This window comes from Sciurus carolinensis, chromosome 2, assembly GCF_902686445.1.
Source record: "Sciurus carolinensis chromosome 2, mSciCar1.2, whole genome shotgun sequence".
Lineage (NCBI taxonomy): Eukaryota > Metazoa > Chordata > Mammalia > Rodentia > Sciuridae > Sciurus > Sciurus carolinensis.
Window position 1 is genome coordinate 123,833,231 of NC_062214.1, and position 14,545 is coordinate 123,847,775.

The window sequence follows — 14,545 nt, forward strand, 5'->3', positions numbered from 1 at the left end:
AAAAAACCCATGTTTTGTATCCCTTTTGAAATACCTAATCAATGACCATCAATGCACCATCACCGTAAGATAAAATAATTGTTGGGAAGCTATATAATGGATGAACCTGTAGAGTCTTCACATTAATAAAAATGGGACAACCATGCTAATCTACCTGATACAACAAGATGTACATAATCACAATACTATTCATGAAATAGTCACCAAATTAATCAATCTAAATTCAATCAAATTTTGACCTTTACAAGGCCTACTACACTAAAGCTACTACTACCTGTATCAGACTACTGAATATCTGAAATGTAGCCAAGTCTAAATTCGGATGTGCTACTGATTATAATATTAACAGTGAATTTAAGCCTTTATATTTGCAGGAAGAAAAGGAAGATTTTCTATCATATCTTTATGACTATACATATTATAATGACTACTTTCAATGTAATGGACTAAATAAATGGATGAGTAGGATGATATAACAAGGCAATGATGAACACAGTTCACAATGGAAAAAGTCTAATTCTCCAAAAAATTAAATGTCGTGAAATAGATCTAAAAATATATAGGGTTTGGGGATATAGCTCAGTTGGTAGGGTGCTTGCCTTGCATGCACAAAGCCCTGGGTTCAATCCCCAGGACAAAAAAAAAAAAAAAAAAAAAGGATTCGGCCATGAATAAACCAAGTTATAAAAATATCGTTTGAAAACAGGGCACGGTGGCACACATCTGTAATCCCAGTTACTTGTGAGGTTGAGGTAGAGGGATTTAAAGTTCAAGGAGACGTACAAGGGGTAGGCATGTAGTTCAATGGTAAACTGACCACGGGTTTAATTATGAGTACCACAAAAAAATAAGTAAAAATAAGTCTGCGACAATAAAAGAAAAAAAAAAAAAATCAATGTGGATGAAACTTTTATGAATTGTAACCTATGATGTCAGTTTGGTTTGTATTTGGTTAAAATTTTCTATCTTCTATGCACTTACTGAAATTTTTAAAACACTAAAAACAAACAAACAAATTTCAACATAAATCACTGACAGGTCTTGGGGACAAGAAGTATGTGCCAGTACACTGAGCTCATTTTTATGACGTTTTGCAAAACTCATACCTGTTCATTTTTACAATAAACCATTTTACAGGTAACAAAGTTATACACATTTTGGGTTTTCCTATGAGTATAGGAAAAATGATGACAGTCTTTTTTTTGCTTTTCCCACATTTACAATGTACGTTGTTTATTGAGTGTAACTTAATACTATCACCTCACTTAAGAATCGACAATAGGGCTGGGGAGATAGCTCAGCTGGTAGAGTGCTTGCCTTGCAAGCACAAGGCCCTGAGTTCAATCCCCAGTACCGCAAAAAAAAAAAAAAAAAAAAGAATCGACAATAAGTAACATAAGGTACAATTATCTCCATTTAAGCAGATAAAAAAATTTAAGACTCAACCATGGTATGTAGTCTTCTCAACCCAAGTCAAACTCCAAAGCTATGGCAGTCTAATTAACTAGTTATTCTGCCTCACAAAATAATATCCACAAGTGTATCAGACTCAGCTTTGCAGAGAGGTAGAGAAAAACAAACAAAAATAGAAAATTCTGGTCTATATCATATCCATGCAAAAAAATTCACTCAATCCAGACCTTACCTAAAACCTGGCCAGCAATCATTCTTCCATCCTCTCCGGCTACAGCAGCCCGGGCATTTCTCTCATTAACATACTGGACGAAGGCAAAGCCCTTATGAACAGAGCAACCCACAATTTTGCCATACTTCGAGAAGATTGCCTCCACATCAGACTTCTTGACCACCAGAGTGTTGAGATTCCCAATGAATACACGGGAATTCATGGAGCGTGGATCAGTCTTGTTGGTAACGTTGCTAGCCATCGTGATTGATAAGGTTCTTCACAAAGGTGCAAGAACTGTTAGGGGGAAAAAAAAATCAGGTGAACAGATGGCTACATACAATATTCCTTGGAAAAAATGTTCTCTACTATTATTTTAACCACCATGAATCCCAAGAGTTATTGGTCAACTTAAAGGATTCTGACAGCATCAAGTATATTAGGATTCCATAGACTAGTGCCTCTTCTTCAAGTTATCCTTAAAGAAATTCAACAACTTCTGCTCCATTTTATTACAAGAGCTCTAGATTATCATTTCTCAGGAGAAAAAAAATCCTCCTCCCAACAACATAATCCTCTTGGAATTCAATTGAACCCTTCTGTAATTTAAAAAGTCCTTAAATTAAATTCCTAAGTTCTTTACTATGAATTTTTGAATTTTTCATCTTCTCAGTTGTAAGAAGTCTTAGCCATCAACACAATTTCAACTTCTTACATACTGCTTTTACTAAGTCTATTCATTACAACCAATAGACAAAATTTCAAATTCTACCACAAACCATTCTGGAACTACAGCAATGGGGTATCTTAGGTAAAAATTAGCCTTTTTATAAAATGGCAATAAACAATTTATTCCTTCTAGCAATATCTATTGATTTATCATATGCTATGATACAGAACTATCAGTATTGTGTCTTTATAGGCTCAATGTCCTTAAACCTAACTTCTATGTGATAACCTCCAACTGGGTAGGGCATTTAATAATTAAACTTGATGGTGATGATGATAAAGCTGGTCAGGGGAAGATGTCATAAGAGAGAACCAAGTGAACTAAGATAAAGAATACAACTGATCTCAAATTTAAAACCTTTCTAAATAACATGCTATAGAGGCTCAGTCCTACTATAATTACACTGAAAGGTATACATCTCAGTTACCTTTTTTAAAAAAAGAACGAACTTATTTCACAGCAGTCTTTTAGCTTAAGTCTCCTGCCCCTCCTCTAATAAGCTTCAACCTTGAACAGGTTTAAAGAATAACAAAGGATTCATTTATTGCACTTTCATCCCCTTGAAACATACTGAAGAATCTCAAATCATAAAAGGCAGTAGTGTCTTCTATTTGATACCCATCCAATCTTCAAGTGAAACTTCAGAAACTAGTTCTCATGGGTGATGTACCATGGAACCAGGACCATTTCAAAGCAAAATAGTACCAGATATAGTCCCAAGAGCTTAGAATCTAGTGGTATAATTTAGTATTTTACTGAAGAGTGATTAACTAGATGTTTTCAAATAAGTGTATGATCTCAGGTTAAATGTCCTACTTCGGATACATTACTATTGAAGTCTCAAAGGTCAAAGATTTCAACACCCTAGATACACAGAAAACTATTGGAAGAAACTGGTATTCCTTCAAGAAAGCACCAATAGCATAGCATAGCATAGCATGGACTAATATATTATGTTCTCCACAAAAAAGCAATTAAGGTGGCAAAACCAGAAGTCCATGGACAGCATTTACACACACACCAATCTCCAAAATGCAAGCAAGAAAGATCAAGTTAATGCTCAAACTCAGGATTACCACTATGTCAGAGAAGCAAAAGTAACAATTTGGAGGCTACAAGACATTGAAATAAAAGAATCCCCAAATAATTAGCTAATATTTACTAGAAAGCAAAAGAAAACCATTTTTTTAAAGCATTTAAAACTGTCAAGAGATGGGCTGGAGTTGTGGCTCAGCGGTAGAGCACTTGCCTAGCATGTGTGAGGCACTGGGTTTGATTCTCTGCACCCCATATAAGTAAAGGGAAAAAAAATCCATCAACAACTAAAAGAAAAAAACTTTAAAAGTTTTTCCTATGCGAATAATGGGTATGCACTAGGCACTTCGATGAAAATTGTGAAGGTCCTTGATCTTAAAGTCTCTATTAAAAAAATCTCAAAATTAACCATACATCCAATGTGCCCATACCCACTTTCAATCCACCCTCCAACAAAAGTACCCACAACCACTTAAGATTAGCACACAACTAAAACCACAACAGCTATGGAGGCTGAGGGGGGAAGAATGGAAGTTTGGGGTCAGCCTCAGCAACTTAAGGAGACTGTTTCAAAATTAAAAATTAAAAAATGGCTAGGAATGTAACTCAGTTGTAAAGCTTCCCTGGACTGAATGAATCCCCAGTACAAACCAACAACAACAAAAAAAACCTAACCACTATTCTGACTCTGACAGTAACAGTAACTGCTTCCTTTAAAACTATTGTCATCTAAACATTTTTTTGTAGAAAAAAATTATTTTTTCCAATAAAACAAATTTAATGTGCCCTTTAAGACTTTTTAGAGACGTTCCCCTTCCATCTGTTGCCTTAAAATTAATCTGTTCAAAAACCTAGATAATTTCATCAGTAGTTTTCTAAGAGCAAACAAGAATCACTTTAAAAATCAAGTCCCAGTAGTACAGCATCAAAAAAATACAACAGACCTCAAGTGCAAACCTCAACTGCAGAAAGAATGGGTCAACTTTTACTTTCTGCATTATAAAGATCTGTGGTGGGGGCTGGGGAGATAGCTCAGGTGGTACCCTGAGTTTGGTCCCCAGTACCTCAAAAAAAAAAAAAAAAAAAAAAAAAAAAAAAAAAAAAAAAAAAAAAAAAAAAACTGTGGTAATTGATTATATTTCCCGAAACATTTTTCCTGATTTTTAATAACCAGTATTTCCAGCAACTGCTATTTTTAACACAATTTACGAGTATTTTTAAATGATAAAGGAATTATAATCCAATGTCCAAATCAAAAAGCACATTAAAAAATAATTTGTTATATGACAGGACAAATTTTTCATAAACTACATAAGAACGAGAAATGCCATTGTCTTTTAAATAATCTTATTTGTAATTAACCTTTCCTTCACCTGTAGGGTATAGTTCAGTGGTAGAATGCTTCCCTATGATACACAAGACCCAGGGTTTATGTCCAGCACTAGGAAAAACAAAAACAAAAATGTGTTTTCTTTAAAAAATTTTCTACTTCCAATAAATGAATAGAAGTTTGAATTTGGCGGGGGGATCACTTAAGAACATTTTCCTGCTGAGCGCCGTGGCACATGCCAATAATCCCAGAAGCTCAGGAGGCTGAGTTCAAAACCAGCCTCAGCAACTTAGTGAGGCCGTAAGAAACTCAGCGAGAATCTATTTCTAATAAAATACAAGAAGGGGCTGGGAATGTGGTTCAGTGGGTAAGTGCCCTTGGATTCAAGTTCTGGTACAAAAGACCACAAAAATAAAAACCACTTCTTAATTACAATATTAAATTAATATTTAAGTTAAAATTTAAAATTTAAAAAGTCTTATAACAACTCAGGTCAATTTATTTTGTAAAACCACATATATGTTTTGACAATGTCTATATCTCTAGATCAACATTTTCCTCTAGTTTGAGACATCCTTTTCCCCCCGATGAATCAAATTAAACCATCTTTTTGACCATTTACTAAAACTAATTTCTCTAATTAATAATAAAGTATCTTTCTGCTTCTTGTCACATCCTTCTGCCATTATATCGAGAACACAGCAATCAAGTTGGCCATTTATGGACTAAGACCTCTAAACCTATGAGCAAAAAAACTCCCCGCCCCCCCCCAGAAAAAGAAAAAGAAAAAAATTTTTTTCAAAAAGTGATGTGAGCCAGGTGGGGTGGCGCATACCTGTAATCCCAGCACCTTGGGAAGCTGAGACAAGAGGATCCAGAGTTCAAAGTCAGCCTCAGTAAAAGTGAGACACTAAGCAGTTCAGTGAGACCCTTTTTCTAAATAAAATATAAAATAGAGCTGCGGATGAGGGTCAGTGGTCAAGTATCCCTGAGTTCAAACCCTGGTACCCCTGCCCTGCCCAACAAAAATAGAGGGATGTGAATCCCTTTTTTCCTAGATCATGATGGAGAATAATGTCCAGTTTATGTTCTATAGTTTATGGCTGAGAGTTTATACGCTCTGGTTTAATCCACTTTTTTGAAAATCACAAACATGTAGGTCATGGTGGCGAACGCCTGTAATCACAGAAGTTCCGAGAGGCTGAGACAGGAGGCCAGTCTCAGCTTTCAGCGAGGCCCTAAGCACTCAGTGAGAACCTGCCTCTAAATAAAATACAAAACAAACCAACAAACAACAAAACGCAATCGTATTAAATTTTCCCTAATTCCCAAACACTGTATTTCGCTGTATTTCCCCCACCCCTCGGTAACCAGGGATTAAACACAGGAGCACTTAACCACTGTTTCACATCCCTAGTCCTTTTTTTTTTCTTTTAAGACAGACTCACTACGTTGTTTTGGACCTTGCTGAGGCTGGTCTCAAACTTGTGATCATCCTGCCTCAGCCTCCCAACGTGCTGGGTTAAGAGGTGTACACGACCCCATCCTGCTTTGGGTTTTATTAAAAGTTCAGTTCAGGGAAATGAGATTCTTCAGTACTCCTTACATCATTCCTGTTTGAAATCAATACTGTACAATATGAGATCTACATACTAAAAAATTCACAGAATTAAAAAAACTCAAAGCAATGGGTATACAGCTTAGGAATAACACAACCCTGGATTCTATCCAAGGTACTACAAGTAAAAGAAGAAAACAAAAAATCAATACTGCCTTTTACACCAAAAATTTGCATCTCTCTGAGGTTTGTCTGCTTAATAATATTTTTATACTGAAGAAGTAAAAGCAACAATATAGTATACTGACAGTGTGAAGAACACTGCTCAAGAAATAGATTCTTGTCTCTACATTCACCTTAACTTCTCAGTTCAAATCTAAACACCCCCCATGCCACACATGGATGAAAAGCAAGCAAACCTATTAATATTTTCCCAAACACTCATTGTAATATTTACAGCTGCTATCATGCCTCTCTGACTTCGTAAGAGGCAAATCCATCTTGGACTGCCACCTAAAAACTTTTTTACCAATGTTCCTAACAAATGTACTTCTCTGAAGTTCACACTAAATCTTAGGTAAATTCTGCAGGGAAAAGTTATGGCAGTTTGCAATACTAGGATTATGAAAAAAGGTTCAACTGGACCAGAAACAAACGTTCTTAAAGTCCTATATTTTGGGGCTGAGGCTGTAACTCAGTGGCAGAGCATTTGCCTAGCATGTGTGCGGCACCGTGTTCGATCCTCAGCACTACATAAAATAAACAAATGAAATGAAGATACTGTGTCAAACCACCTTAAAAAATGTACATATAAAAAAGTAAATTAAATGAAGGCATGCTGTCCATCTACAACTAAACAATTTTTTTTTTTTTTTAAAGTCCTACATTTGCGAAACTCTGGGCAAAAAAAATCAATATAAAATTGGACAAGTCTTCAACCCCTTTCCCTTTTGGGGGCAACAGAATTAGACCTTTAATGCAAAAGAGCTGGAAGGATAAATTAAGATACTTAACAGGTTATCACACCACAGGATGGTTTCACTGTAAGTATATATATATACTGCAAAGAGGCAGAAAATAACCCAAACACAAGTTAGTTTTCTACTTGGTATTTCAGTCACTGTAATGAGACAAGGAAATAATAGGAATTACTATAGTTGTGTGTTATGTAGTAATATTGAGCTGTATTTTGGAATTTGCCTGGATTTGTAGAAGTAAAATAAAGGCACCTGATGACAAACTTGCTGTGTGGCAGGATGACACGCCTGAACAATGCCAATATGAACCTTCATGATTTGAGTGGTGGCTCCTAGTACAGTCGTGTTCTGGTCTTTATCAATGAAGACCAGAGCATGACTGGGCTGAAAATCACTACTTAAACCCTTGGACTTTTAGAGCAAAATGTCAGCAGCAGCATGACCAGAGGACTCCACATCACTGATTGCTGATCGACCGTTGTCACCGAGGTCAGACTACTGACCACCTCTCCCGTGGTGACAACTGCCACCCAGCCTCCAGCTTATTGGACACCCGAGGACATCCAAAGGCATCCCAGGAGCTGAGAGAGGAAGAAGAATCCCCTGGGTCTTGCTGACTGACTTCTTGGCTAAGAGAAGTTGCACTAAATAAGTCTACGGGGCTTGGACTCTAGGTGAACAAGGAGTGAATCTTCAATGTATTTGTGACTTGCCATTGTTAAGAATGTTGAGTGTGCACTGCATGAATAAAATCCACTTGTTTGAACCAAACTTGATTCCTCTCTTACAGTCACCTAATCACAAAGCCAATCACATATACTGGTCTATGGGAGTGGAGACTAAAGATGGAATCACCAGGTCTTTTCCAATGTTAAACCAAATTTAAAATATAGGGAAGCAACTTGCTTCAGACTAAGAAATTCATAACATTCCTGTAGAATTTCATACATTCCTACCTCTGATAACCTGCAACTTAAATGCTGTAATTTCACACACCCAGTATGCTATATATAAACTATTTCCCTTCTTTTCTTGGACAATTTTTAAAATACTAGCACTAGAGGGCAGCAATGAGTCAGCAATTTTTTAAAAGGGTACTAAAGGGAAACTTTAATATAGTTTCAATTTTTTGGTCTTTCACTAATAATATTAACAAATTTCTCTGCCCACTTACAGCATTATCATCTTGGTAAAGTTATCTTACATACTTCAGAGTTCCTATTATGCCCTTGTTCCTTTTGGGACTCTCTCCCTCTCTGGACATGTTCTTTATACTGGGCCTTCAATGGATCATTTATCAACAAATCTCCCTTTTGGTCTCTTCAGAGTCAATTTATGACCCATAACCTTCCAGGAAAAAAAAAAAAAGTCTTAATTTGTTCTATTCCCAGGGCTCATTTATCAAAAACAGATACGAATTTACAGTAAAAAATGGAATTCTAGCATGGAAAAGTAGTACATTTTCAGGTCATGAAAAAACAAAGTTGACTACTTTTTTTTTTTTTTTGGCGCTGCTAGGGATTGAACCCAGGGTCTTGTGCTTACGAGGCAAGCACGCTACCAACTGAGCTATATCCCCACCCCAAAGTTGACTATTTGTATTTTTTTTCCTTTACCTATTTAAATGGTACTGTAAAACAGTTATCACATACTATACGAAGGCACCAAAAACATACGTTGGAGAAAACATAGCCTATTCAACAAATGGCACTGGGAAAACTGGAAATCCATTCGTAGAAAATGAAATTACCCTCTCTCTCACCCTGCACAAAAATCAATTCAAAGTGGATCAAAGACTTAGGCACTATAACAGAGACCCTGGGCCTAACAGAATAAAACGTAGGCCCCAAATTTTCATCATGTCAGCTCAGGACCTTACTTCCTTAACAAGATGCCTAAAGCACAAACAGTAAAATTAAGAATGGAATAGATTCAAATTAAAAAGTTTCTTCTCAGCAAAGGAATCAATAACATAAAGAGAGAGTCTACAGAATGGGAGAAAAATCTTTACCACAAGCACCTCAGACAGAGCATTAATCTCCAGGATATATAAAGAACTCAAAAAACTCAACACCAAAAGTCAAATAACAAAACCAACAAACAGACTCGGGAACTGAGCAAACACTTCACCAAAGAAATACAACTGACCAACATATGAAAAATTATTTTATCAACTCCAAGAGATTAAAGAAATGCAAATCAAAACAACTCTTAAGATTTTATATCATTCCATTCAGAATGGCAATTATGAAGAATATAGGAAATAAATGGTACTGTGGTTTGAACCCAGGGGTGCTTTACCATACACTCAAGACCAGTCTAATTTTTTTTTCAAATGTTTTTAGTTGTAAAAGGACACAATATTTTTATGTGATGCTAAGATTGAACCCAGTGCCTCGCATATGCTCTACCACTGAACTACAACCCCAGCCCATAATTGTTTTATTCTGATACAGTGTCTAAGTTACTGAGGCTGTCCTCGAACTTCCCATCCGCCTGCCTCAGCATCCTGAGACACTGGATTTTTTTCTTTTTTTTTTTTTTTTTTTTTTTTTTTTTGTGGTACTGGGGATCGAACTCAGGGCCTTGTGCTTGCAAGGCAAGCACTCTACCAGCTAAGCTATCTCCCCAGCACTGACACTGGATTATAGATGTGCACCACAACGCCCTACCAAAGCTGACTATTTTTAAATAAACTATGATAACAGTAATCTTAGCTCTAAGAGTATTTAAGATGTTGTGAAATAATGGGTGGAAATGTATAAGCCAATTGTTAGGCTTATACTGGCCATCTTTAAAATGTTCCCAACAAAAAAATATTATTTTGAGACAGTTTCCCTAAGTTGCTTAGGATCTTGCTAAGTTGTTGAGAATGGCTTTGAGTTTGTGATCCTTCTGCCTCAACAAAAAATATTTTAAAAACAGCCATCTACACAGTTGCTATCACAAGGAGGCTAAAAAGTATGACATTCAAAGTAGCTTTTTAGGGCTGGGTATGTGGTTCAGTGGCAGAGTACTAGTTGAACATGCTTGAGACCCTAGCACTGCTGCCCCAACCACTCCACCCGTAGGGGGAAAAAATGGCTTTGTACAGAGAAGCTCAGAGATCTGAGCTGCAGGATAACAGCAACCTCAAGGCAAGTCCAGGCAACTTCAACTCTTACTAAATATAAAAGAACAGCTGGGAATGAAGCTGCACAGTAAGGTGCCCCATGGGTTCTACCCGCAAAATTACTAAAAGCAGGGGAAGAGAGAAGACATTTTACATCTGGTACAATAGCAAATAAAAAATGATTCATACCATGTCACATGCTTTAGTAAGATCCAAGAGAATACCAAAATCATACCTTTTCTTCCTGTCAAATTTGCTAATGGCTGGGTACTGAGGTGATCACCTGTAATTCCAGCAACTCAGAAGGCTGAGGAAGAGGGATCACAAACTCAAAGCCAGCATCAACAACTTAGCAAGATCCTAAGCAACTTAGGGAAACTGTCTCAAAATAACATAAAGAAGGGCTGGGATGTGGCCCAGTGTTAAAGAACCCCTGGGTTCAATCTCTGGTACCAAAAAAAAAAAAAAAAAAAAAAAAAAAAAAAATGTTAAAGAACATTTAATTGTTTAATTAAAGATCATTTAATTGTTTAATGGGGGCGGGAGCAGATGCTTCCATGTCTAAGTAAGCTATTGTATGTTCTGTATTCCTATAGTATCATTCGAAATTTCTTTCTTGTGGGGAAGGAGGGATTGAGCCCAGGGCCTTACACAAACTGAACTACAATACCAACCCTGAAAATGTTTACCCGGGTAAACAACAGGATGGTAGATCTACATATCCGTATTAATTAAGTGAAAAAGAATGTCAAATTTCCAGTCATAACCTGTTTGGAATTGAAGATTGTTATAAATTTTGTTGTGAATCCTATGACAAAAAGCATTCAATAGGCAGTGGACAAACATGTTTTAGAGTACTGAATAAATAACAGAGGGTCTAAAACCTGTAATATATTAGTAAATGACATATATATATGAATGCTAACTCTATGAAAAAGAAAAGACAAAAAGCATTCAAATGTTGATGGACTGCCTTTCTGGGCAAGGGGGTCAAGTAAAAAGGACAGAAACCAGGATGTTCCATATGCTAGCCAAGTGTTCAGGAGCTACAGTCCTTTTCTGAGACATTGTCTTGCTAAGTTGCTGAGACAGGCCTCAAACTTTGGTATCCTCCTGATTCCACCTTGCAATTAGCTGAGATTATAGACGTGTACCAACGTTCCCATCTAACAATGACCAAGAGCTGGCACCAGGAGTATTTCCTTTACCTCCATCAGTTTCCTTCAGGTTTTCTTTATTAAACATTTTTACAATAATAAGAGTTCCATACGTAACAATACAACAAATAAAAATGAAAGAGTCAAATATTTCCATTGTCAATGTTGGGAGAAATAAACAAAACCGCTAAACCACACAGGGTTTTATGCACCAAAACAAGAGAGAGAATGCTACTGTTCCCTCTTACAGAGCCTCTGAACTGCCACAAAAACCTGCAAATCACAACCTGAAGATATATTCAAATCTAAAACTTACTTCAGCTGTTAGTTTCCCTTGGTTTAAACATTTGTCTACTTATTATTAAACTGTTCTTTGACAAAACATTGTATTGAAACCGCTCTCCATTCTGGTCATTTTCCGTGAAAGTAAGAAATTTTGACTTTATGTTTAGTATCCCTTTGAACACAACAGTTCAAATCTGGCTGCTCTTACATTGATTAAGAGTGGTACATAACCTGGATGTTATTCAGAGAATTATTTCTGCACTGTCAACACATGCAGGATTCACGATTAGGTAAAACGCCAAACCTTATCTATGTATTAATACAATCTTAACCATCTTGAATTTTTACCATTTTTTTGATCACATCATGCAGGGCTATCCATTTCATAATTCATTCTTTATCTAGTTCACAGTCCCTAAAGAACAGTTTTAAGACTGTATATTTCACACTTTGATTTCTTTCCAAATATTAATCTCAATATCCTTAATTTGTTTTATACATCCTCAGAAGTCTCATCTGTCATTTTATACACAATTTTCCTTTAACATGAAAGCTTTACTTTATGATGTATTTACATTTGTTTTTAAATTTTGTACTACGTTGGCAACAGGCCTTTATTTTACTTATTTATATGCAGAGCTGAGAATCAAACCCAATGTGCCTCACACATGCTAGGCAGGTGCGCTGCCATGAGCCAAAACAACAGCCTACATATTTACTTTTTTAAAGAGATAACTAGCCAAGGAAATTTTAATGAAGAGGTTACCCGGAATACTTTCCCATATTCTGAGATCCTCCACTGACTTTGTATTAAACAGCATAAACAACTGAAAAAAATATGTATATAACATCTACTTTTTAAAAAACCATTATTAAATGAACTGTAAGTGTAGACTGAGAATTCCTACAGCTGGGGTTGTGGCTCAGTGGTACAGTACTCGCCTAGAATGTGAGAGACACTGGGTATCTTTCTCAGCACCACATATAAATAAAAATAAAGGTCCATCAACAACTAAGAAAAGGATATTAAAAAGAAAAAAAAGGAAAAAAAGAAAGAAAAAGAATACCTATTCGCACAAATTCAAGCCAGGTCTGTCATGACTCCCCCCATTCCACATCCCCCACCAGATATCAGGAAATAAAAGCTATAGGACCTTAAGCATTGAACCACATCCCAAAGCCCTTTTTTAAAATTTTGACACAGGGTTTAAGTGGTTCAGGACCTCAATAAATTGCTGAGGCTGTCTTTTAAACCTGTAATCCTCTGGCCTCAACCTACAGTTGCTGGGATTACCCTGTGCCACCCACCACAACCAGCATGACCAATTATTATTTAAAATGCAGTAAATAAAAACATCAAAACATGGTGACCTCTGCACACAGCAAGCATGACTGGTGCAACAGCTGCTAATACTACATCATTTGATTTTACTAGTTTACCTAACAGTAAAAAACTGGGTTAAGAACACAAACGTGATTAATATAAATAATAATGGTCTGTGTATTAAAAAAAATTTTATCACTATAAAGGAAATCAAACCAAGCAACATGCTTACAAACACACCCAAAACATTTAATTATATTTACTGCAAGCAAGGGCCACAGAAGTGGATGTTCACATAAACCAACAATATGAACTATATTTGCTGTATTGCCAGAGGACAAATGTAAAGCCTATTTTACCAAAACCCTTCAACTGGGTATGTTTGCTCATTAATTTCACTTTAGAGAATTCTTCTGCAGCAGAAAATATGGATATAACAGTGAAAAAATTAGGGAACAAGGCGGATCTTGAGTTTAATGCCAGCCTCAGAATTTAGCGAGGCCTTAAGCAACTCAGTGAGACCCTGTCTCTATTTAACACGATAAAGGGCTGGGGACATGGCTCAGTGATTAAGTTCCCCCAAGTTCAGAACAAAAAAAAAAAAAAAAAAAGTACCCAAAAATGAATGTTAACTGATTTTCAGTGTATCAATCTAATGGAATACAATTATTTAAAATAGTCACCATATTGGCAGAGATGTTCAAGATATCAAAGAGCATACTCAATATAAAAATTATCTATAGAAATTATCTAGATTATATGCTATGGGACCTGAAAGAATGAGATGAAATTTGAGTTTTTAAGTATTTTCTCTTCAATTTTTCTTTAACACATGGCTTTTATAAATTTTCCATTCTGCAAAGACAGCATATTATCTGGAACTTCATGATTATGATGTATATCTAGCCTACATCAAAGGAAAGACAGCTTTTCTATAAATCCCAAGGCATAAATTGGGAAAGTTGAATGTCCACCTTCCTCAAAAACAATTTATATATGAAATCAAGGAAAGGCGTATCTCTAGAGCATCAGAAACTTCACCGGATATTTTAAACATTTCCCTCTACATTCTCAATCTTCACAGTTAAATGGTATGCATATCTGAGTGTTATATCAAGCTTAAAAATATACACCAGAAAGAAAATTTATATATACACCAGATTTCATCATATTCTTAACTAGGTCGGATTTCTGGTTACATATTAAATCCACTTTTTTTTTTTTTTTGGGGGGGGGGTGCTGGGGTCAAACCCAGGGCCTTGTGCTTACAAGGCAAGGACTCTACCGACTGAGCTATCTCCCCAGCCCCTTAAATCCACTCTTAAGCAAATATTTATGCTGGGATTTTTTTGAACTTGTGGTCCTCCTGCCTCAGACTCCAGAGCTGTTAGAATTACAGGCTGCGCCACCACG

General features: G+C 36.2%; 1 protein-coding gene across 11 annotated transcripts in view; it reads right to left on the minus strand.

Moving 5' to 3' along the window:
- The window catches only part of Hnrnpc (heterogeneous nuclear ribonucleoprotein C), a 58,543-nt gene that overhangs the window by 23,285 nt on the left and 20,713 nt on the right, over nt 1-14,545 (minus strand). For all 11 annotated transcript variants that reach the window (XM_047537473.1, XM_047537481.1, XM_047537495.1 and 8 more), the window contains one exon: nt 1,646-1,921. In XM_047537473.1, the coding sequence (XP_047393429.1) occupies nt 1,646-1,886 (241 nt within the window). In that variant the 5' untranslated portion in view covers nt 1,887-1,921. The remainder of the gene's footprint in view (nt 1-1,645; nt 1,922-14,545) is intronic.